Source organism: Halichoerus grypus, chromosome 2, assembly GCF_964656455.1.
Source record: "Halichoerus grypus chromosome 2, mHalGry1.hap1.1, whole genome shotgun sequence".
Classification (NCBI taxonomy): domain Eukaryota; kingdom Metazoa; phylum Chordata; class Mammalia; order Carnivora; family Phocidae; genus Halichoerus; species Halichoerus grypus.
In genome coordinates, this window is record NC_135713.1 from 65,748,225 (window position 1) to 65,772,154 (window position 23,930).

The 23,930-nt window shown below is 40.6% G+C and overlaps 1 protein-coding gene, 2 long non-coding RNA genes and 1 other non-coding gene across 9 annotated transcripts in view; 2 read left to right on the top strand and 2 right to left on the bottom strand.

Annotated features, from left to right (window-relative positions):
• EPB41L4A (erythrocyte membrane protein band 4.1 like 4A) overlaps positions 1–17,875 on the top strand; it is a 236,777-nt gene extending 218,902 nt beyond the window's left edge. For 3 of the 4 annotated variants that reach the window (XM_078066943.1, XM_078066945.1, XM_078066946.1), the window contains 5 exons: positions 8,928–8,975; positions 9,574–9,642; positions 10,689–10,799; positions 12,063–12,144; positions 15,726–17,875. In XM_078066943.1, coding sequence (XP_077923069.1) covers positions 8,928–8,975; positions 9,574–9,642; positions 10,689–10,799; positions 12,063–12,144; positions 15,726–15,854 — 439 coding nt within the window. In that variant the 3' untranslated portion in view covers positions 15,855–17,875. Of the gene's footprint in view, positions 1–8,927; positions 8,976–9,573; positions 9,643–10,688; positions 10,800–11,115; positions 11,318–12,062; positions 12,145–15,725 lie in introns of those variants that run through there. The other variant, XM_078066944.1, reaches the window with a different exon arrangement.
• A 354-nt stretch (positions 17,876–18,229) lies between these two features.
• LOC118528547 (uncharacterized) lies at positions 18,230–19,844 on the bottom strand. Its single transcript, XR_004913718.2, has 3 exons — positions 19,306–19,844; positions 18,784–18,851; positions 18,230–18,401 (listed from the first exon to the last, which is right to left on the bottom strand). It is a non-coding gene; the product is annotated as an uncharacterized LOC118528547 (long non-coding RNA).
• Positions 18,943–19,076, bottom strand: LOC118528550 (small nucleolar RNA SNORA13). The gene has a single exon (XR_004913720.1). It is a non-coding gene; the product is annotated as a small nucleolar RNA SNORA13 (small nucleolar RNA).
• Positions 19,845–19,995: 151 nt separating the features above from the next.
• LOC118528545 (uncharacterized) overlaps positions 19,996–23,930 on the top strand; it is a 288,557-nt gene continuing 284,622 nt past the window's right edge. For all 3 annotated transcript variants that reach the window (XR_013445650.1, XR_004913716.2, XR_013445651.1), the window contains exons 1-2: positions 19,996–20,200; positions 20,612–20,717. This is a non-coding gene — a long non-coding RNA (uncharacterized LOC118528545). The remainder of the gene's footprint in view (positions 20,201–20,611; positions 20,718–23,930) is intronic.

Sequence of the window (23,930 nt, forward strand, 5' to 3'; positions counted from 1 at the left end):
ACCTGATCATCTCCTACCCTTTAAATTGAATGTTAGTATATTTGCAGTTCATGTAATTATTAATATTTGGTGGTTTATGTGTACCATTTTGCTCTTTTTCCTATTTACTGTATCTGTTTTTTGTTGGTTTGTTCCTCCTTTCCTATTATATCTTGTGTTAATTGAATATTTTTTGGTACTCTATTTTACTTGTAATTAACATCTTCCCTATACTTTTTATTATTTTTTTCTTTAGTGGTTTCTCGATGGCTTACAGTATGATTCCTTAATTTATCACAGCATATGTAAAATTTAGAAATATGTAAATTTAGAAATCTTGGAAAAATATAGCTCCATTTATCCCTCTTTGTCCTTTGTACTATTGTCATACATCTTATTTTTGCATATTAGTAGCCCCATGTTACAATGTTATTATCTTTGCTTAAACAGGAAGTTGTTTTTAAAAGAAATCAAGAAAAGAGGAAAAAAAGTTACAGTTATTGTAGTAGACAGAAAATAGTCCCCTAGATGTGTCCATATCTTAGTCTCCAAGACTTGTAAATATTTTATGTTAGATGGCAAAGGGGAATTAAGGTTGCAGGTGGAATTAAGATTGTTAACCAGTTGACCTTCTGCCAGAGATCTTCTCCTGAGTTATTCAGGTGGGCTCAAAGTAATCCCAGGGTTCTTAAAAAGTGGAAAAAAGGACAGGAGAAGGAGTGAGAATGATTCAGTTTGAGAAGAATTCAATCTCTGTTACTGGCTTTGAAGATGGAGGAAGGGGCCATGAGCTAAAGAATGGGGGCAGCCTCTAAAGTTGGAAGAGGTAAGGAAGTGGATTTTCCCCTAGAGCCTCCAAAAAGGAATGTAGCTCTGTCAACACCTTGATTTTAGTTCAGTTAGACCTTGGTCAGATTTCTGATCTACAGAATTTTATGATAAGAAATTTGTGTTGTTTTAAGCCACTAAATTTGTCAGTGGCTACAGCAGCAATAGAAAATGAATACAGTTACCTACTTATTTACTATTACAGTGTGTTCTGTTCCTTCCTCTAGATCTGACATTCTATTTTTCTTCCTTTAGCATGTCTTAATAGTACCAGTCTGCAGATGATACATTCGCTCAGTTTTGTGTGAAAATGTCTTTATTTTAACCCTTATTTGTAACATAATTTCACTAGCTATAGGATTCCAAGTTGATGGGTTTTTCTTTCCCACTTAAAAGAGATGGCTCAGTTGTATTCTGGTTTCCGTCATTTCTGATAGGTCGGTCTTCATTCCATGGGCACTGTATGGACTTCGTCTTTTTTTCCCGCTAGCTACTTTTATGATTTTTCCATTATTTTTAGTTTTTATCTGTTTGACTGTGGTATAGCTAAATGTGGTTTTCTTTGTATTTATCATTTATGTTTTTGTAATTTGATTTTTTTTTCACCAAATTTCAGAGATTTTTTTGGCCATTATTTTTCAAATTCTTTTTTTCTGACCCATTCAGTCTTCCTCTTTTCTTGGGCATCCAATTGTATATATGCTAGACCATTTAGTATTGTCACACAAGCAAACAATGTTCTGTTCATTTTTAAAATCTTCTTGCTCCCGTTTTAAATTTTGATCATTTCTGTTGACTTGTTTTCAACCTCATCAATCTTTGCTCCCTGTGTTGTCCAATCTTCTCTTAAAGCCACTCTAAACTTTATACTTTCCTATTCTAGAATTTCAGTTTTGTTCTTTTTATCCTTTTCATTTCTTTGTTGAGATTTCCCATCTGTTAATTTATTATGTCCATATTTTCCTTTAAATTGTTATACACATTTGTACAAGATGTTTTAAAGCCCTTGTTGGTGAATTCGCATGTCTGTGTCTTTCAAAATCTGTTTCTATTGACTGCTTTTATTATTTCTTAGATTATGATTATATTTTCTTATCTCTCTACATATACAGTAATTTTTTATTGTATGCTGAAAATTTTAGATAATATCTAGGAGGAGGTTTGGATTATGCTGTCTTTGAAGAGTCAAATTTTGTTCTGGCAGGCAGCTAAATTGTTGGCTATGCCTTTTTTTTTTTTTTTTAGAGATTTTGTTTTAGGGAGAGAGCGCGCACACTCATGAGTGTGCACACGAGTGGGGGGAGGGGCAGAGGGACAAGGAGACTCCACAATGAGCTGAGCCAAGGTGACAGGATCACGACCTCAGCCTAAATCAAGTCGGGCTGCTTAACGGACTGAGCCACCCAGGTGCCCCAATTGTTGGCTACTCTTGATCTTACTTTTTATGCTTGGTTTTATGCTTTGATAGGGTGGAACATTTTAGACTTGGTCATTAGCTTAGGATGTGTTTTTTACTTTAGGCTTGGTCCTTATTCCTAAAACCTGGCCTTTCTGGTGTCTTAATTGAATGTACACCGTGCTCAGCATGGCTTCTCCATAGCAACTGCATCAGAACTCTGTCTCCTACCACTTCCCACTCTCTGGTGTCTCTGTTCAGCTCTAAGCCTTGCAGCAGCTGCCCTCAATTAGAACTCACATAGTCTTACCCTGCTTATGTAGAGATTATGTGCAGTGAATATACTCAGCCAACCTTAAGGAAAACCCCATACAGACTTCTGGAGTCCCCTTTTATATTTTATTCTGCACTGTAAATTCCATCCTTATCGATAGCCTTACATTCTGATCTCTGCCTCCGTAGCCCCATGAGACTGTAGCTGCTTGAGCTCCACTTTCCCTTTATGGCATTGGGAAGGTGCCCCCAGGCAGAACACTGAAGGGGGGGTGGAGGGGGTGGGGGAGTGGGGGATAAGGGGGTGGGCTTGCCTTGTGCTTCACTATCACAGGCTTATCTTGTCTGTTGCCCAGTGTCTGAAAAATAGTTGCTTAGTATATTTTGTTTTATAGATCTTGAGGGGGGAAGGGTTCATCTGATACCACTTACTGAATTGTGATCACAAGCAAAAGTTCAGGAATACTCTTTTAAGGTGGAGAAATATTTTTTTTTTCTCGAGCTCATGACCTTAAGATCAAGACCTGAACTGAGATCAAGAGTCAGACGCTTAACTGACTAAGCCACCCAGGTGCCCTGGTAGAGAAATACCTTTAAATTGGGTATTGCTTTTATTAGATCAGTTGAAATCAGAAAATAATGATACTTTAAACTTAAAATCTTATTTAAACTTTACTTTTAATCTTAACTACATGATAAAAATATCAGATCGGATAGAGGATTATCTCAAAAAAATGCAGTTGTATGAGAGCGCCCCATTAAGAGTTTGATGTTCTGGAATTTAGTTTTAAAGCAAACCATAAAAAAGATTTAGCAAATATTTGGGGTTACTTTATAACTGAACTTGGTTGATTAACAATATAGCTGATAGGGCCAAAGTGCAGTTTAAAAAATGACAAGTGAAGGGAAAAAAAATCTTTTTGAAGAAGTTCCTTCAGAAGTTGCTCTGCCTCCTTGGTAAAAAGCAGATTGAGAAAGAAGACCTTCCCAACAGGAAGACCCATTGGGAAACTTCTGTGGTGGGCTAGTGTGAGAGGTGGTTTTAGCTCAGAAGATGGTGGTGGTAGAAATGAAGAGAAGTGAATGGAAAGGCATTTTGGAAGTAGTGGTGATGGATGTGGAGTGTTAGAGGTATTTTGGATGAATTTTCACTTTGGGGCTGATGGATGGAGTGGGTAGTCATGAGGTTTTACTGAGGTCGGGTGAGATGAGCTGGAGATGTGTGGGGAGAGAGTTTTAAGATTTTTTTGTTTTGTTAGGTTTGAGAAACCAAGTGGGCAGTCAAATGGAAATGTCAAGTAGGCAACTAGATAAAACTGTTAAAACTCTACATGATGATGGAATACCTTATTTGGATACACTGGGCCCTCTCTTATTTCAGCTATGACATTAAAAATCTGAGATTTGTTGACGACTAAGGAAGTTATCTGCTGGGTGCTGTTGTCAGACCTCTGTTGACATTCTGGGCCTCCCCGGTGTTAGTTTACTGCCTAATCTCCATGAACTCCCAGTGTCATCTCTACAAACAGATAATACCATTCTCACAGAGTTTTGCTGAAAATTCAGGTCATACTTGAATTCAGGTACCTGTGACATCATACTTGCAATTACAGTTACTATAATTAGTAAGTTCTCCAGATCTTGGTTAATCTCTAGAAACACTGTAAGGTATTAATTTTTTTTTTTTCCTTGAGATGAGGAGGAAGGGAGATATAAAGAGAGTAGGGTGGGGCCAACTCACATGAAGATTAGAATTTGGTTCTATGCAAATTTAGGAACCACTACTGCTTTTTTAAAAAATGGAAACATGGCTAGAGCAGCATCTGAGAAAGTAATTAAAATTGTTCTTCACATATACTTATATTTGGCATTTCAGATATACAGGAAACCACTTACCTCTCAATTACTCCCATATTCTTGAATTCCTACTGCGCTGTCTATAAATTGTCATACGGAGGTATATCCACTGGGGGTTTAGAATGCTATGATACATCAGTCACACATGCTTCATTCATTTTATTTTTTTTAAATTCCCAGTAAAAAGCTAAAAAGCTGTATTTATTATAAATACCAGAGACATACAATAGTATGAAATACAAAACCCCTCTCTCCTAAAACACGTTAAACTATAATGAGATTGGATCTCATCTAGGAAGTCATTGAGAAGTGCAGCTCTTTCTAGTACATTTTGCAGCTGCATTGCCATGACATTCTTGTTTACTTATCATTAGAAAACTTTGATGAAACTTCTTTTCTCTATGAGTAAACCTTTACTTACTGGGATATTTGAAAGAGGCATTGAAGCCCAAACAATAGTTCTCATAGGTTCCACTTGTGTGGGTGAGAAGGCTCAGGCTCCCTCTGCTGGTGAGAATGACTCACAATTTTTATTGAAAAATGATGATGCCAGAATGAGATTGTCAGGATGAAGTGATGTTCCCAGTTAAACACCAAACAGAAGTCTGATGCCGTAAAGATTGAGCATGCAGGTTTTGGAAGTGACTCTTGAATGATCTTCAGCAGCTAGGTTGCTGGGCTCTGTGGCTTCCTAATCCTTCTTTAATTCTGAAATGGGAAGGAAGGAAAAAAGGGAAGGAGGGGAAGATTAAGCTATCTCTTCATCATGTCTATTCTGACTGCTCAGGAATATGATGAGGAATATATTTGTTAAGGGCTTTGAATTTTTAAAATAAAGATGTTTTATAAACTTACAGTATTCTTAGTAACATATTTTCAACTCTAAATTTCCTTTTAGAGCAGTGTTCAGTAGTAAAATCACAAAAATAATAAGTCAAATGCTACCACATTTATTATATTTTTTAGTATAATATAGTACACAAAATATAGTGTACTCTACCCTATAGTATAATATATAATGTTTTCTAGCTAATATAATTGGAAGGTTAGGGGGATATAGAAGACTACGTGCGTTGATGGGGTTTAAACCCTTTGTACAGTCAACGGGGTGGCTCAGTCGGTTAAGTGTCTGACTCTTGGTTTCAGCTCAGGTCGTGATCTCATGGGTCATGGGAGTGAGCCCCACATGAGGCTCCACACTCAGTGGGGAGTCTGCCTGAAAGATTCTCTCCCTTTACCCCTCCCACCACTTGTGTGCTGTCTCTCTCTCTAAAATAAATAAATGTTTTTTTTTTTTTTAATATACCCTTTGTAGATTTATGAAGTAGTATTCTTATTTTAGGGTTTTGGAAGAAAGGAAGATGATGATTCTAAGTGATACCTCATCAAACAAATTTCTCTGAAAAATGAATATTTAAATTGGACTATTGGTATAAGGTGTGGATGAGGGATTTTTTTTTTTTTTTTGAGAAGTACTGGACTAATATTGGACTTAATGTGCATTTTTTATAGAAATAGAACATTTCCTTAGGAACTTTTTTGGAGAGTTTAAGTAAAACATCTGCATAATTAAGGGCCTTTTAATTAAGAAAAATGGCTGTCGGAATCCCACAGCTTTCTAAATCTACAGAATGATGTTGAGCCGCAGATCCTGAATTCATCCTAAATTATTGATTAAATGTATGCAGATGTAAGCATAAAAATAATACATTCCTCATTAGCATGTTGCCTGTGTTTACATCTGTTAAATCACAGATGGTCTAGGAATTGGAGGAAATTAGGGCTTTTTTTTTGTTTCTTTAGCTTTGGAACTTCTCCCTGCCCTAAAGCTGCTTGAGACCACTGGCCATTTCAGAACTCAGTTTCCTTAAATGTATGACTATTATAGATGCTATAGAACTGAAACACATAGGCTAAACTTCTGAATCTTTTAGGATCATTATTTATGGCCGGAAGGACTAATGTTCCCGTTTGGGTTAAGATAACATTTCTGCTAATTCTTACAAGATGGGATTGAAAGGCATTGCCTGTGGAATCGCAACAATAGTAATTTTTTAAAACATGAAAATACATCTGTTTTTTTTTTTCTTTTCTAATAACTAAGGTTAGAAATTCTCTTGGCTAAAAATAAATCAGGAAAGATAGGTTAAGTATAAATAAGAAAATAAAGTTACCTGCAATTCCAACACTCAGAGATATCCAGTATTATCAAGTTTTTTGTATATTGTTCACATTCACCATCTCTCATCACTAGCCTGTGGTGGTGGTCGTGGGGGCCCCCTCATTGCTTTTTCTCATTCTCTCTCTCTCCTTCCTCAAAGCACTCAGTTTTGAATCTCATACCATCAAAAGTCCACCACTTACTGTAGCTCATCAACTGCGCCCTGGGTTTCTTCCCTCTTTCTTTTAAGATTTGGTTCCTGCCTCGCTGTCATTCTTTCCAGCACTGTTTCAGTATCCACATAATGGATCTCTGCAGTGACCTGGCCTCATAGTCCCTCCACCCGACCATAGCCACTTTACTTTCAGGTCATACCTTTGACCAGTCATTTCCGATCTGGGGCAGTTCTGCCCTCCACGAGACATTTGCCAATGTCTGGAGACAATTTTTGCTTGTCACCCTGGGGAGGTATTAGTAGCATCGTGGGTAGAGACCGTAGGTGCTACTCATCATCCTACGATGCACAGGACAGCCCTCGATAGCAAAGAATTACCTGACCCCAAATGTCAGTAGTGCTGAGGTTGAGGAACCCAGGTCAACTCAAAGATAGCCACACTATCGCATCTTTCAGAGATAAGAATGATTATCAATAGAACGGCCCCAACCTAGATATGATGTAATACTTTAGACTGTTGGGTGACCTTCTGTGAGAATCAGATGCTGGTGTATAGTTGAAACAGAACCATCTTTCCTCTGGGAATGGAGTGAGTAGCTTAGTGCTTTTTAATATTAGCATCTTCTCTGGTAGTATCACTTCGTGGGTTATCATATTGTCCAGTGAATCACACCAGCCAAATGTAGGAAAGGCAGATTTCTTACAGAAAAATCCTTCCAAAGAAGCATTTCTTCTTCTTTTTTTTAATATCCTTTTTTGTTTTTTTAAAGATTTTATTTATTTATTTGACAGAGAGAGACATAGCGAGAGAGGGAACACAAGCAGGGGGAGTGAGAGAGGGAGAAGCAGGCTTCCCGCCGAGCAGGAGCCCGATGTGGGGCTCGATCCCAGGCCCTGGGATCATGACCTGAACTGAAAGCAGACGCTTAACGACTGGAGCCACCCAGGCGCCCCAAAGAAGCATTTCTTAAGATTTTTTTTAAGCGTATAATTTTATTATATAACAACATCAACATTTAACAATAATCACGTTTTATATGTTTGAGACCAAGGCTTCATCCCCTCCCCTTATCTTCCATGTTTTGATTCCTTTTGAGTTGATTAAAAGACCTTTACAGGTTTCCCCCCCCCACAAAGGAAAAGAAAAAAAAAGACCACTTAGTCAATTTAATTGCTAGAAAGTAGCTTATTGTATTCTGTGGGCTCAGAAAGCCCTACCAGAATGCCTCAGTGGTGCCTCATTAACTGAGAAAAATGAAAACAATGGTAATATCATCTGTAGAAAGTGATATTGAGCCCAAAATGTTGACACAGATTATGAATGTAAAATTCCACAGGACAGAGTATTGCAGTGGCTTTGCAAACCTACAGGCCTTTTAATTGTTAGGGTTTGGGTCCTTTCTTTGGGCCTTTATTAGGCCTTGGTTCTGTTGAAAGGATGAATGAAAGCTTATCATTTTCTCACTAGGAAAAAACGTCATTCTGTGCAACAATTGCAGTGATAATAGATTTCTAGTATTCATTGCTATTATGGGGAGGGTGAACACAGGAATGCTGACTTCCAATTTCTCATTCTAGGAAATTAAAAGTAGTGGTATAATTTCTACTCGAGTAGCTTTCGGAGAAGAGATTTGTGGGGTATGTAGATGGGGATGGAGAAGGGCATATAGAGGGTGACAGTACGAGCCACACATAGATTCCAGCATTTCTGGGCCCGTGCTTTTACCCAGAAACACAGTGTCAGATGTAATATGAAAGGTGGGTCACTAGCACAGTCTGCCAGGTCTGAGCTGTCCCACCATTTCCTTTTCCCTGTGGTTGCTGCTTCCAGTAGGTAATCACAGATCATGTTGGGAATCTTTCGTATTAATAGAATCAGGATGAGTTCTTTGCCTTTACTTAGAAATAGCCAGAAGGACCAGAAACAGAAGCCCTGAATCCTCTTCATTGTAAAATCACCACTGGAGGGTGTGTGGATTTGCTCCTAAACTTCTAAGCTCTATTCATCACATAAAGCCCTGCCTGGTTGTGGCTGGTTGTTCTGTGATTTTCTTCAGTAGTGCTAGCAGATAAATTATCCGGTGTCTCTATACTATCCCACATTGGCTCTCCCTGCCCAGTCTTTTCTTGTCTGGTCCCAGCTGGCAAATAAGAACTTCAAGGTCTGAAAACTAGGAATGTTGCTCTGCTAAAGTTAGCTCTGAGATTGTTAGATGAAGCATGTTTGTAGACATGAGTGGTGTGTTTTCTCTTTATAGGAGGAGCCCTGATATCCAAGCAAAAGAAGAGTTATGGAAGCATATTCAGTAAGTACTGCTTTTTTTCTTATTATTGTTCTAAAACCCGTGTAGTGTTAAGGCATTTACGAGGAAGACCACTGGACACCAAGAGGCAGCCTCTGGCTGAAGCCTGTCCCATGGTCTACTTTGCCATCATTGTGTGGAACACCGCCCTCCCATGGTGGTGCCTTCTCAGGCCAGCAGCCCCTCTGTAGGTAGTCCTCTCTTTAGACCAGTTAGCCTTGCCTGTAAATGGGCCTCAGACTGGCCAATAGTTTACAAATAAATACCAAGGAAAACTTCAGAAGGAAAAAAGACGCCTACTGCAGGGGAGAGAAGCCGATTTTTTGAAGGGAGATAATGGGTGGAGAGTCCTCTACATTCTGGATATAGAAAAACTGGAAAAAAAGAAGAGCTATAGAAAAGGGTTTTTTTTTTTCCCCCCCCGTTTTTCCTTGAATACATTCTAGTTTTTTAATTTTTTGTTCCTGGCTTATGTTTCTCTTAGTTTTACTAACGTGTTTTGGGACACGATTAGGAAGGGAAAACCCATCTGCTGATTGTGAAAGGTATTAGTATTTATATCAGCATCATAACTTTAATTTTCTTGCACATTCCCTTCTAGAAAGGAACTTGTGGATCCTTCTGGATTGTCTGAAGAACAATTAAAAGAGATTCCATATACTAAAGTAGAGTGCGTATGTCTTTGAAAATCTTTTCACAAAAGTTTTATTAATACTTATTAGTAAATAATCCATTCTTACTCTTCATTGGTGTTCCATGAAGTGCTTTAATTTGTCTTTGTGTTTTAACTGAAATTACAACTTTAGGGAAAGAGGTAGAAAAGGGTGTATTAAAGCTAATTGTTATTCTGTCCTACAATCACTATCATCTCCTATTAACTGCCTGTTTGTATGTGGTAGCTACAAAGGGGCTTTTGATGATTAATGTCAGTTTTAAAATAAAAATTCCTTTTTTGAGATATTCACTGATTGGTAATAATGTTTCTTCTTATTCATTACTTTAATGCCCAGAGAATTATATTGGCCACAAATCCTGTCATATAAGCCCAACCCAATCCCTGTCATAGAACTAGCACATTGAACATGCTTCATGGAAGCATAACAGGACTCCCTAATCATTCAGTATAGGATGCAGCATAAGATGATCTATTTACTCTGTTTCCTGCCCTGCTATAATTAGTTAAGAGAAAGTGGGATTCTACTTCATTGCTTTATGTCCCTCTGTAACCCATGCTTGCTTCCCACTCTGGTCAAACAGCAGGTTTGTACACACCCTCCCCAACTCCCATTCCTACCTCTCCTTATCTTTGGGCCAAAGATTGAATTCTTAATGACAGGCTAATTAGTAGCTAGGACAAGGACCAACTTTTTCTGGTAGGAATGCCATTTTGTCTGCATTGTAGGTTTTTTTTTTACACACTTTTGGAAAAAATTGAACTGGGAATAGTTTCATTAAAATTTTTTCATTTAAGAGAAAATATATATATACCCACGTACATACAAATACTAGAGTGTCATTTTCACGTATGGTCAAAGGAGAAGTGTTCTGTTGTTAGCTTGTGAAATTTAAACCACTTAGGCTTTACAGGCTCAGAGGGATCAAGTTCTTTTTAAACTCTCGAAGTCTTACTCTTCTGTGGTTTCTTCCTTAAGGGAAAATTCCAAATTATCCTGTTCTGACTTCTGGTTGTTTCCACATTTTTGGTTGCTTGTTCAGGACTCAAGGTGACCCAGTCCGCATCAGGCATTCCCATTCGCCGCGCAGTTACCGCCAGTATCGCCGGTCCCAGTGTTCAGATGGAGAGCGATCTGTTCTCTCGGAGGTGAAGTAAGTAGGCAAGCGTGAGGACATCATCCCCTCCATGGTGCCGGCTCCAGAACAGCACAGTATAAGGGGATTTTCTGCAATGATGGAAATGTTCTGTATCTGTGGCTATTATTTGAAAGGTGGCTAGAGTGACTGAGAGACTGAAAATGTAATATTATTTTTAATTAATTTGAATTTAAATAGCCCTGTATGGCTAGTGGCAACCATATGGGATGGCACAGAGCTAGACCATACTTAGGCTAAATCATGACACCTCCAAGCTGTGCACTGACTTTTATTTATTTATTTTTAAGATTTTTATTTATTCATTTGACAGGGATAGAGAGAGAGAGCATGCCAGAGAGCACAAGTCGGGGCAGATGGCAGAGGGAGAGGGAGAAGCAGGCTTCCCAGTGAGCAGGGAGCCCGATTTGGGGCTCGATCCAGGACCCTGGGATCATGCCCTGAGCCAAAGCAGACACTTAACTGACTGAGCCACCCAGGCGCCCCTGCACTGAAACTTTTAGAAGAAGAAGATGTATGAACTATTCTGTTATGAATAATGCATCCTTATTTGAGAGAAGTGGCATAAGTTTCTTTCTGATCTGAGGACATTTTCTTTTACTACAGTAAATATGTGTTGCAGTCATTTCTTTGTATTTAGTTTTTCTTTTGAGGAAAGTGACCATTTCTCACACTATGGTCACAATAGGTGCTATATTTTAAATGAATATGCTAACGAAATAATTATGCATCATGTACTTGGTATTGCTGGGTAGGAATGTTAATCATTGAACTCTGAATTAAGGCTCAAAATTTTAAATTGGGAGATAGACTAACAATAAATTGGGAGGTAGACTAACCCAGCAGAGAGAGGTATAGGCCAGGTTTTGTTTATTTTTTGTTTTGTTTGTAAAATGTAGAGCCTGGCTATTTATAGCCTCATAGGTTTATAGAAAAAGAATAAATGGCCAATAAATGCTTCTCTGGAAACAAATGAAAAAGCCATTTATACATGTCACAGTAACAAAAGCACATGGGAACCACACCTGTTTTATTCTTGGTTCTCCTGTTTATTAGCTGTGATTTTGAACAAGTTACCTAACCTGCTCAACTGAATTCAAAAACATTTATTAAACACCTCTCTGTGTAAAGCACTGTGTAGGCACTGTAAGGAATATGAAGGTTTATAAAACATGCTTTCTATCCTGTAATCCTCTTCCAGCTCAAGTTGTGATTCTAGGTACTGTTTCAATCCTTAATTCTAAAACAAATTCTCTGCAGTTCAAAAACGGATCTTGTACCTCCACTCCCTGTGACCCGTTCTTCAGATGCTCAGGGTTCTGGTGGCTCCACGGTTCATCAGGTTGGTAATGAAGTTTTACGGTGTTGGTACTGATGACAGTTTTTCAGAAGCACTTTTCTGAAAGGTCTTTTGGGGGAAATAGAGCAACGAATCTCTAACTTCACTTTGAGATTCCGTAATTTTATTTTATTTTATTATTTTTTTTTTTTAAAGATTTTATTTATTTATTTGAGAGAGAGAATGAGAGAGCGAGAGAGAGCACATGAGAGGGGGAAGGGTCAGAGGGAGAAGCAGACTCCCTGCTGAGCAGGGAGCCTGATGCGGGACTCGATCCGGAGACTCCAGGATCATGACCTGAGCCGAAGGCAGTCGCTTAACCAACTGAGCCACCCAGGCGCCCAAGATTCCGTAATTTTAAAAGAAGGTATACCAAGTGTGGAAGAAGGAAGGAGGGTTACATGATCAAGGCAAGGCACAACGTGGGTAGAGTTATGTTAGAAGTGAGAGCTAGAGCTAGTGCAAGGTCTCAAGTGATCTGATGCTTGGAGCAAAGCCAAGGATAACAGAGATGGTAAGATTGTTTGGAGCCAGAATGAAGAAACAGTGGTTTCACTAATTAAAAAAAAAAAAAAAAAAAATTCTTTTAGATGTTTTTTGAGCCAGAGAAGCAAGGAGAAAGTGATAGACTCACAGCGGGCAGATGTTCTATTGTTAACTAATGGCAGACAGGAGAATTACTCAAGTCCTATTTCATTTCTGTCTTCTCCATCAAAGAGAATTACTTTTGTTCTGGAAATGTTTAAGAAAATGTGGTTAAAAGGGAATTCAAGGACATAGTAGAGCATCTAGCTGCCTTAACAAAATCGATTTAATACTCAGCTGAATTAGATAGATATATCAGGAGAGCACTGTCACAAACATATTGCAGCAAGGTGTTTAACACCATCTCTCATGGTAAATAAGAGAAAATAGTAGGTTGTGTAAGATCATTGGATGGATTTATATCTGGTTAAACCTTCACTCTAAGAACAAAGTTGATGTTTATAATGGATCAATGTCAGCCCACTGTTCGCAGTGCGTGGTTTTCAGTTTTTAGATCCTGGATCCCTGTGGAAAGCAATTATAACTGCTGTTTCTGTCCCATAAAAATGCATGTAAGCACATACATAGTTTTGTATGTAAATTTTTAGGGAGTTTATGGACAACTTAAGAAAACGGACTCCAGCGTTACTTGTCATATGCTGCCCTTTGTTTCTCCTGATTCATTTTTGTCATTGACTTGTGCAGGGACAGAAAAGCCTGTGCTGATTTAACTTAGGCTCCCTGGGAAGAGATTCTGAGATTGAGGTTTACAAGGAGGAAGTTTATTGGAAAAGACTCTTAGGATCAACACTTGGGAAGTGAAAGGCAAGAGTGGAAGTGTGTGGTGTACTCCCAATAAAGCATCAGCTGATTCCACAGGGAGCTCTAGAGCTGAGATGGTCCATCCAGTCCCTCCCACCTGGACACAAAGCTCTTGGGCCTTTACACACTCACATTCACCATGGAGCAAGTCACTCGATAAGGGGTGCCCTGAGGGAGTTTCTGGGGAAGGGCTCAGTTTTTGAGCTGCAGGGCAGCCAACACTCCCAGCAGCTGGGGGAGTGAATGCCTCAGTCCAGAATGGAGATCAGGGTAGTCGATCCCAGCTTCCACCAAAATCTGCCTCATTTTTGATTAGATAGATCTGGGAGAGCTAACAAGTTGCCCAAACAATTTGTTTCAAGTCAGTAGTAGTTTTAAAAAATTTATATTCAAGATTAGTTTAGGCTTTGCATTCAGATTGACCTGCATTTTTGTCTCCTTGTCTCCACATAGCACTTGTGTGACTTTGGACAAACCGTTTAACTTCTAAACTTCAATTTTTGTACAATGTAGGTAGTAACCCTGGTAAGGTTACTATGAGGGTAAATAAGCATTATTTTTCAGAACTTTTTGAAGTTGGACTCAGTACAAGTAAGAATCTTATTTTATCGTAGTTTTGCTTTTCCAACTACTCTAGACTCCCTAATCACCATCACTTAGGAATCTCCAACTTAGGCACATTGAGAGAATAGCTCTCACTTTGCTGCGTACAAGAACAACTCCCATGCATCTTCTTACCAGTGGCACTGATTCTAAGCTTCTCTCTGTGACACCTTTGACTTTGAATTCAGCAAACATCTAATGAGCAGATGTAAAGAGTGACAGGCACTGGTTGGGTAGTCAGCAGACTAGTCTATAGGCTAAATCTGGTCTGCCTGTTTTTGTACAGCCCAGGAGCTGATAATGGCTTTTCCATTTTTAAAGGGCTGTTTTAAAGAAAGGGTGGGGGAGGGGGGCAACATGTAACAACAACCAGATGTAGTCCACAATCTGGCCCTTCGCAGAAAAATATTTGCTGACTCCTGGCCTGGACATATAACACATAAAACAGGCAAAATTAAAAAAATTAGGTAAGCATTATGAAGAAACAAAGGGCTGAGTTAGCAAATCAACAGGTGACCTCACCTTATAGAGATGAGTGGTCAAAGAAAGCCATCTCAGAAACCGAAGTGTGAAGCTGAAACCTCGCAGGGGAGGAGCCATCCATGTGCAGAGGGAAGAGCGTGGGAGAAAAGTCTGTAAAGGGCCTGAGTGTTTGAGCTGAAAGCCCTGTGTGATCTCGGCCTGGTGGGGGTGGGGGCAGATAACACAGGGCTTTAGACACCACAGAAGAAGTCTGGATTTTATTCTAAGTGCCAAAAAGAACCCATTGATCTGGCTGCCATGTGGAGAAAGGACTTGAGTGACACAGGGAAGCAGCAAAGCTGCATGTCCTAGTTCTGCCAGGGTGCCAGAGGTCTGGTAGTGGCTTGGCCTGCTTCCACCTCACCTCACCATGCAGAAGGCTGGTAAAAGTGGGATGGATGAGGGACTCTGATTCACTTTATTTCCTTAAGATACGCAGGCAGAGGGGACAGGGTTAATGGTAAAGTAATTTACAAGGTAGTGGCTTGTTTTAGGTAACCTCCTTGCTCCTTTTCCAACTCCTGTATTAGCTTTCCATCCCCCTGCACTGACACACTGCAGGGTCCTTCTGATTATCTAGAAATCTTCCAACAGATGTCTCACACTCTAAAATGATCTTGATTCAACCTTGGAGCTTAGTTTAGGAATAACTACACAGAAAAATGACACTTAATTGGCATACTTGACTAATTTTTTTTTTTTTTTTTTTTAAAGATTTTATTTATTTGACAGAGAGAGACACAGTGAGAGAAGGAACACAAGCAGGGGGAGTGGGAGAGGGAGAAGCAGGCTTCCCGCCGAGCAGGGAGCCCAATGCAGGGCTCAGTCCCAGGACTCTGGGATCATGACCTGAGCTGAAGGCAGATCCTTAACGACTGAGCCACCCAGGTGCCCCGAGGACTAATTTTCATGCATAAAGTGTATTATGCATGTTACTATGATTTAACTTTAAAGATTTAAAGCCTTCATGCTGTAACTTGAATATTCATTGAACTTTTGATATTGTGAAGCTTTAATATTTTGTGATTTGAGGTCTTGATTTCTGATGTATTAATAAAACTGATTTCACTGTTCTCTTCTCTGAATCTTATCTTTTGAATATTTTTTCCTAGAGAAGAAATGGATCTAAAGATAGCCTGATTGAAGAAAAATCTCAGACATCTACAAGCAATCTAGCTGGAAAACACACGGCAAAAACAGTCAAAACTGTCCAAGCTTCACGCCTCAAGATAGAGACTTGACGATGCCCAGGAAGAGGGGCCTGGGATTGGGGGTGGGAGGGGGGTGTGCCACCTGTACTTTCAAACTGTGAATTGTAATTATTCAAGTATCTTGGACCTGCAAGTGTTTCTTCGGGGAAAAAAAAAAAAAACCCAACCTGTTGCGTCTTTTAAAGGTTTAACAGCATTATTTGTGCTGAAGGGCCTTTTTTTTTTTTTGGTAACTGGAATAGTCTTGTGAATACTCACTCACTGGATGCCCTATTTTCCTTCCTGGAGACTCCAAGTATCTCGTGTCCACGACCAAGACCAGATGCTTCCCATCAAAGCTCTGGCATCCAGGTGTGCAGCTGCCTAGCTGTGCAATAGCACACCAAGTGGATGAAAAGGTCCTTCCCACCTCTAGGTGGATCTCAGCCTGTGCACAGATGTATGAAGACTGAGACATCACTTTCAGACTGCAGATGTTTTTATTCATATAAATATGTTCTTTGTAATACTGTATTTTGTGGTATTAAGTTCCACTGGTTATTTACAAATGTAAAAAGCTTTTAAGTGTTGCTTTTAATTTCTAGTGTCCTTGTGTTTTCAGAAAACAGACTGTGTGGATTTCAGTTGACCTCAGCTTATGAATTCACGACCCTCAACCACAAATGGTCCCTCCATCCTGCCTAGCTACCTAATTCCCCCAAAGATGAATTCATTTGAGGGTGACTATCACAGGGAAAGTAGAAGTACTCATGCAGGACATCTCACCACCTCCCTCCCACCAACTTCTCCAGAGCTGCCACCAACACTACCCGTCCCTGCACCCGTGCTTTGGAGCCCAGTCTCCTTTGGCCTTATCCCTATCACCCTACTCCTCTCAGCTGGATCCTTGCGACTTGGTTTAAACTGTTAACTCTCCCACCAAAAAAAAGCCAACCAACTTTCACAACCACAAATCCCTCCCCAGTTATCTTTCTTCAAGTTTCTCAAAAGGGTTATCTGTAGCTTGTGTCCTTAATCCATCTCCTAATCTTGATTTTAAACTGCTAAGATTCTCCCCCACTGCTCCACTACAGACCTCACTAAAACTACTTTGTGTACCAAATCCCAAGGGTAACTTTTAGGCTGCCTTGCAACATTTTTAGTGCAGTATTCCATTGTTTTCTACATTTCTCACCATCCTTTACTGCTCTTCAGTAAGACGCTATTCTACCTCGCCAATTTCTGACTCAAAAGCTCAGTCCTCTCCCTCTAGGTGGATCTCATTTATGCCCATAGCCTTAAAGTATTCCTATAGCTTAGTCTATAGACCAGTGTTCTGCCAGAAGGCCACTTAAGATGTCTCAAAGGCAATCCCAATTCAACTAGTTTAAAATGCTGCTCTCTAGCTGGATTGAGGACCATTATGCTTGTGAATGTGCAAGACTACACACCTAGCAGTCGTTATAGACACCTCCCCTATTACCAAGTCCTGTGAGCTTTGCCCTCTACAGCTAATGATCTCCACAAATTTTACCACCCTGGTCCATGGTGTTTGTCTCTTGCCTAGACAACCGCTGTATTCTCCAACTGGTCCACTGCATCCTTTCTCCGACAGATATTAACTATCCTAGGTTTCCCCTTGCTGTAAACAAAGCCGTAAATGATCTGGTCTCTTACCTGTTGTTTAGGCTCGTTTTGTAATACTCTGGGCTCAGCTAACAGCCACCTTCAAGCCTCATTAAGCACTCATTTATAAATCAGGGCACTTAAGAGGGAAAGTAACTACAACTATCACAAATCTGGACCTTTTCTAGCCCAAGGCCTCTGCACATGCCATCCCCAACTTTGCCTTGCAAAAATGACACCTACCCTTAGGCTCAACTGCTTTCTCAGGTTTCTGTCTTAGTCAACTCATGCATGGGACTTGTCTCACAAAGTAAGTTTTATATTTGCGATGACATTTCTGCCATTCAACTCTCAGCTTCCAAAGGGAGGAACTGTTTTGCTCACCCTTGTGTTCCCACTTCCTAGTACATTACTGAAAAGTTCAATAAATTTTTTGAATGCTCAGACTATTTGTTCTTTCCTGAAAAGTGAAGGCAGAGGATGTGCTGACTGCCATCTAGTAAAAATAAAAATGCAGTGACAATGTAAAACACCTGTGACCTAGAAACCAGCTAGTCTAGTTCAGTTCAGTTCATCATGCAAAAGGCACTGAAAGAAAGCACTTATTTCTCCTTGGGTGTAGCATAAACCTCTATCTCACAAGGCTATTCTTAACTGGTTGCGCTGAATACTAATCTTAACTACTGAGATTTAACCATTTTGAAGTTGCTGGGGGAGGAAGGAGAAACCCTCCCTTTCCCTTTGATCTTTCAGTGAAGAATGCTATTTGCCGGTAGTTAATTACTTAATACACAAGCCTCCACGAAGCACAATGAAATATTTATTTGTAGCCCTACTGTTTTAAGTGTGTATTTATAGACTGTCCAAAAGCAGTAATTTTAGTACCCCTCAGGCTCCTGGGAGTCTTAAATGATCCAAGCAACTCTTGTCAAGATTTCCTGTGATGTTTTTGAATTCTTCATCAAGGACATCCTAAAAAACAAAATAAAGCATTCGATTTGACAAGCAAATATTCACCTGTATCATCACTTAATTAAACAATTCATACTTCTCCGAATTGCATTAAGTCATGCAGGTCTGGACTCAGCTTTAAATGTCCACATAAAACATACCAGAGGTTTGGCTAAGTGTTTGAAATTTAGGTACTACACACAGAAATACGTTATCTTAAAATTTCAAAAATAAGCTAGGAACAGGCCACCCTATTTGCTGTTAACTTCACCTTGTTGACTACAGGTGTTGCAGTACTAATTTAAGCCAACACCCACTAGAAAAGGCACCCCAGTCTAGAAAGATAAAATTTGCATTAGGAGTAACCACTTTAGGACAGAACTACAAGGTAGCATCACCCTACCTTAGGTCACCTTTGTGCTCCCAGTGTTCAGCTGGCAGCAGTCTTTGCTTCAAGCATCCAGCTTTCACCTGCACAAAATTTAAAAACCGTTAAGAAAAACCACACACACTTCATGTTGGCAAACTCAAGACCACATGTGTAAACTAATGTAAAAGCATCAACTGTTACTTATGCAGCTCCTCCACCAAAAATACCAAATTCAAGGGCAGGAAAAGGCTGCAAAGTGTTTAGTTTATGCCTTTTTTGACACCACATTCACTAGTTTCCAAAAGTGAACGGGCAACACAAAGGCTACAAGAAAACTGCATAAGGACTGCTCTATCCATGGCACAAAGTTGCTGACCCCATAATGAACTGTTCTGTGGGTTAGAGCTGGAAGGGGATTTATTACAGCTGTAGATTTTCCTTTACAATTCAAACCCCAAACTAGGTAACGAGAACTGCAACTTAAAATATTTTACGTGGTTAAAACTTTCAAGCTGCGAGGCAACTGGTTTTTCTTGCACGAACATGCAAACTCACCTGCAAAGTTGAGGACACTCATTCGCCGAGTTCTGCGTCTTGAAACAATTACCAAGATCTAAACCTTAAATGGCACTTTACTCCTACGTTGACTTGATCTCAACTGTGATGCCGTAGGCATACATGCCTACCTATGGTGAGGCCTTTCTCTTTCACACGAAAAAATCCCCTGCTTACATGAGTATCTCCCTGACACGCAGTCGATGACCAATAAAATCAAATGCACTCAAACCCATCCATCTCCCATTTCCTGGCGTGGGTACGCAGCCTGGGAGCCGCTTCGGAGCCTCCTGCGGTCCACTGACAACGTGGCCGAGGCCAGGCCGCTGCCGTCCGCCCTCCACGGACTCAGGGCACGGGATCCTCAGGGCCGGCCCGGCTGCGAAAGGCGTCTCACCACCCTCAGGGCGGCCGAGCGCCCCTGTCCGGCGCCCGGGCGCGTCAGAGGCCGAGAAGCCGTGCACGCCGAAGCCCCCGCCATTCCGGAAGACGGCGAGCAGCTCCGCGCGACCCCAGCGCAGAAGCAAGAAAGGCTGTAGGTTGCTCCCACAATGCTTTTCTACGACTGGAAGGACCCACTGTCCTGGGGGCGCGGGGAGGACGGACTGTACCACCGGCCGCCGCGCCCTCGCGAGACGCCGCCGTGCGGCGCGAGGGCGAAGTGCGCAGTGATTGGCCGTGGGGCGGGGCTCCAGGGGGAAAGAAGACGGAGGGGCGAGGGCTCGCGGTCTCGCCTTTGGCTGTGCGACCAGTGCCTTCGCCCAGGCAGGTTTTCTTCCGTGTGGATGTGCACCCACCCCGCGCCCAGTGTCGGGAGCATGTGGTCAGCGCTGAGCTGCGGGTGTAGCTCAGAGGACCTGAAACCTCGTGTTCTTCAGTCTCCGGCTGAGGAAGAGTAAGGTCCTTCATTCAAAGACTAGATTTGTAGAGTACTTACTAGCTTCAGGCTCTGACCTCAATGCCTGGGAATCAGGTGTGAATGAGCCCGACAGGCGTCCTGGCTTACGTTCTAGTTGGGCCAGAAAGGCACTAAACAGGTGACACGGACACGGTAGGTCCAGATAGTGTAAGTGCCAAGGAGGAAACAAAAGGAGGTTATGTGGTAGAGCAGGCTGTCCGATAGAAACAGTGCGAACCACGAATTCCATTTTAAGTGTTCGAACTGCCACAAAAAAGTAAAAAAGAACAAGTTAAATTAATTTCAGTAGTAACTTAACATGTAATCAATATAAAATCATTGATGATTAATGATATGTATTAATGATATATTTTGCTTAAAAGTCCGGTGTATATTTTATACTTCCAGCACATTTCAGTTCAGACTAGTCACATTTCCAGTGCTGAGAAGCAGCCGGTGTGGCTGGAGCAGCCCGAGGAGTGCAGAACGGCCTAAGATGCAGCGGAAGAGACAGGTAGGAGCAAATCATAAGAGGCTTTGTACTTGCGGTAGGAGTTGGGATTTTATGCTGAAATTTTAGAGTTGATTAATTATTACCACAGAAATGAAGCAGAGGTTGTTAATTGGCTTTTTGCCTGATAACCCTAACGCATTGAAGGGATAAGAGACTGCAGTGAGATCTGCTGTGTGATAGCCAGGGGGTCTCCTTGCTCCTGTAGGTCCTAGCAGAGACTCATCAAGAGAACACATCCCAGCACCTTTCCTCGTTTCTTTGAAGCTAGTGAAAGAGAGAGAGAGAAGGAAGAAAGGAAAAAGAAAATTCAAGCCCGCAGCCCACACAAAGACTAGCCTGAATGATAACAGCAACTTGGGAACAATTGGGGACAGACAGAAGGAGTAAATGTGTAATGATCACAAGAAAGGAAATAGCGCAGACCTTTATTAGGAAGTCACTGTAACATCTGGGGGAAAAAAGGTTGGGGAAGGAGGATACCTCTAGGAGTATAATGACAAGACATTGAATGGTACAGTGTGGGGTTTATAACAAATCTCAATCTTGCCTTCTTGCTAGGGAACAGTCAGGGAGAGAAATTTCCCTTGGGCTGGAGCAGCCAGCAGACCTGGGTTTATATCCAGCTCTGACACTTGTTCTTCTAGGCAAATAACCACCTCTTTGAGCCCCAAGGTTCCTCATTTATAGGATAATAACTATACCCATGAACCACATGTTAGTTTAAAGAATTAAGAAAGTCTTGCGGAATCATCTAACACCATGTAATACATAGTAACATACAACAAATGACTCTCATGAGCTTGGCTCTTCCTCTTGTTTATCCCCATCCCAGGTGTGGAATCTTCTTGGGTTGAGTTCTTAAGGAAAGGAGAAATATGTTGATGTTTTTCTTTTAATGGCTTGACATTTTTGTTCCCACCTTACACTTTCCTATTCTCCCCTTTATATTTCTTTCCCAAACTCTGGATGGTTCAAGAGTAGATAGAGGGGAGGCATTTGTTCCAGTTATTGGATTAGTGTTGGTGTCAGGAAATCCATTCTAAATTCTTCATCTTTCTGTCTACTTCAACCTCACACAGCCTGATAAGGAAAATCCAATAGTTAAACCAAGGCCAGCAGCATGGACAAAAGAAAAATTAGAGGATATTTTCTGCCTAGTTTTCCCATCATCTTTGCCCACTGGGGCTGAGGCATTATGTAAGGACGTGCAAGCTGCGTGTGGTGTTAGTGCAAACATGGAACAAGCTGGGGTTCCTTGTGCAGTAGGCAGAAGCATGGTCCCCCAAAGATGTCCACATCCTCATCTCCTGAGCCTGTGGATGTTTCATTATAGAGTAAAAGAGGCTTTGCAGATGTGATTAATGTTGGGGACTATGATATGGGGAGATAAAAATCGAAGAGGAAGGCAGAAGAATTAGAGATGTGGCAGAAGAGAAGGCGGGAGAGGGACTCAACCTTCCATTGCTAGCTTTGAAACTGGAGGAAGAAGATCTTTGAAGCCAAAGAATACAGTTTCAGCTCTAGAAGCTGGGAATGGCCTTCTGCTGACAGCAAGGAACCAGGGACTTCATTTCTACAACTGCATGAAACTGAATTCTGCCAACATCCTGAATGAGCATGGAAACAGACTCTCCCCTAGAGTCTCCAGAAAAAAGTACAGCCCTGTTGATGCTTTGATTTTAGCCAGTGACGCTCATGCCAGACTTCTGACCTACAGAGGTGTGATCATAAATTTGTGTTGTTTTAAGCTGCTAAATTTGTGTTAATTTGTTGGCAGCAAGAAAAAAAGCAACACACCCTGTAAGGGGCAGAGTGAGAAGTGAGCTGTTTTTCTTACCCCACTCCTTCTTGTCCTACACCAGTGTTCTCATCAGGAACATAAGTCAGATTTTGCAGATAAGCTATGCACATTTCATTCTAACCATATAGAGTCAATATTTGTTATGGTGGGTGCTATAGATTCAAATTAATATCCAATAGATATTAGATAATTTGAATACTTTTTATAATATCAAGTCATCTGTAAATTTTGGGGGGTTTTCTTCTTAAAAAATCATATTTTCTGCAGAAGCTTTATTTCTTCCTAATTCTTATACTGTGTGTGTGTGTGTGTGTGTGTGTGACAAAGAACATCCAAACTGGGGCCTCTAGGACAGTGTCTAATAGGGAGATAATAGTAGACATCCTTGTCTTGTTTGTGATTTTATTTTATTTATTTATTTAAAAAAATTTATTTGCGTGAGAGAGAGAGCGGCAGAGGGGGGAGGGTCAGAGGGAGAAGCAGACTCCCCGCTGAGCAGGGAGCCCAATGTGGGGCTCCATCCCAGGACCCCGGGATCATGACCTGAGCTGAAGGCAGACGCTTAACCAACTGAGCCATCCAGGCTCCCCTTGTTCATGATTTTAAAGGAATGCTTTTGAAGTTTCAGCACATGTGTATGATGTGGATGACATTTTTATGTATTTCCTATTGTTCATCAAGTTAGGGGAGTTTCCATATATATCTAGTTTGCTAATAGTTTTTTTTAAATCATAAATGAATGTTGAATTTTATTAGATGTTTTATCTGCCTCTGTTGAGATGAATGTATTTTTTTCTTGTAATTTGTTCAAGTGGTGAATTGCATTAATGCAATTTCTTTTTTTTTTAAAGATTTATTATTTTAGAGAGAGAGAGAGAGAGAGAGAGAGAAGGCAGGGGGAGGGGCAGAGGGTGAGAGACTCTTAAGCGGACTCCGCATTGAGCCTGACGCAGGACTCCATCTCACTACCCTGAGATCATGACCTGAGCCAAAACCAAGAGTCAGATGCTTAACCACTTAACCTATTGCACATCCAGGCGCTCTGCATTAATGCATTTTTCTGATGTTGAACCAGTCTTCCATTTCTGAAAGAAACCAAATTTGTCATTTCAAAAAATATTGTTTAGAATTTTTGCACTTACATTTATGGATGAGATGGGACTGTGGTTATCTTTCTCATCCTGTCTTTGATAGTTTTGATGTGAAATTATACAGATACCTACTTAATATTAGTGATTTGTTTCTGAAAATCAGATGTTCTGTGCAAAAATCTTAACTGGGAGCCTATTTCTTTTTATTTTAAATGGTATAATTGTAATAAGTTACTTGTTAACCCAAACCAGTTTCCTAAAATGTAACTATAATATGGTAAGCGAACCTCTATTAAATAACAAAGTTTAACATTGGGATGT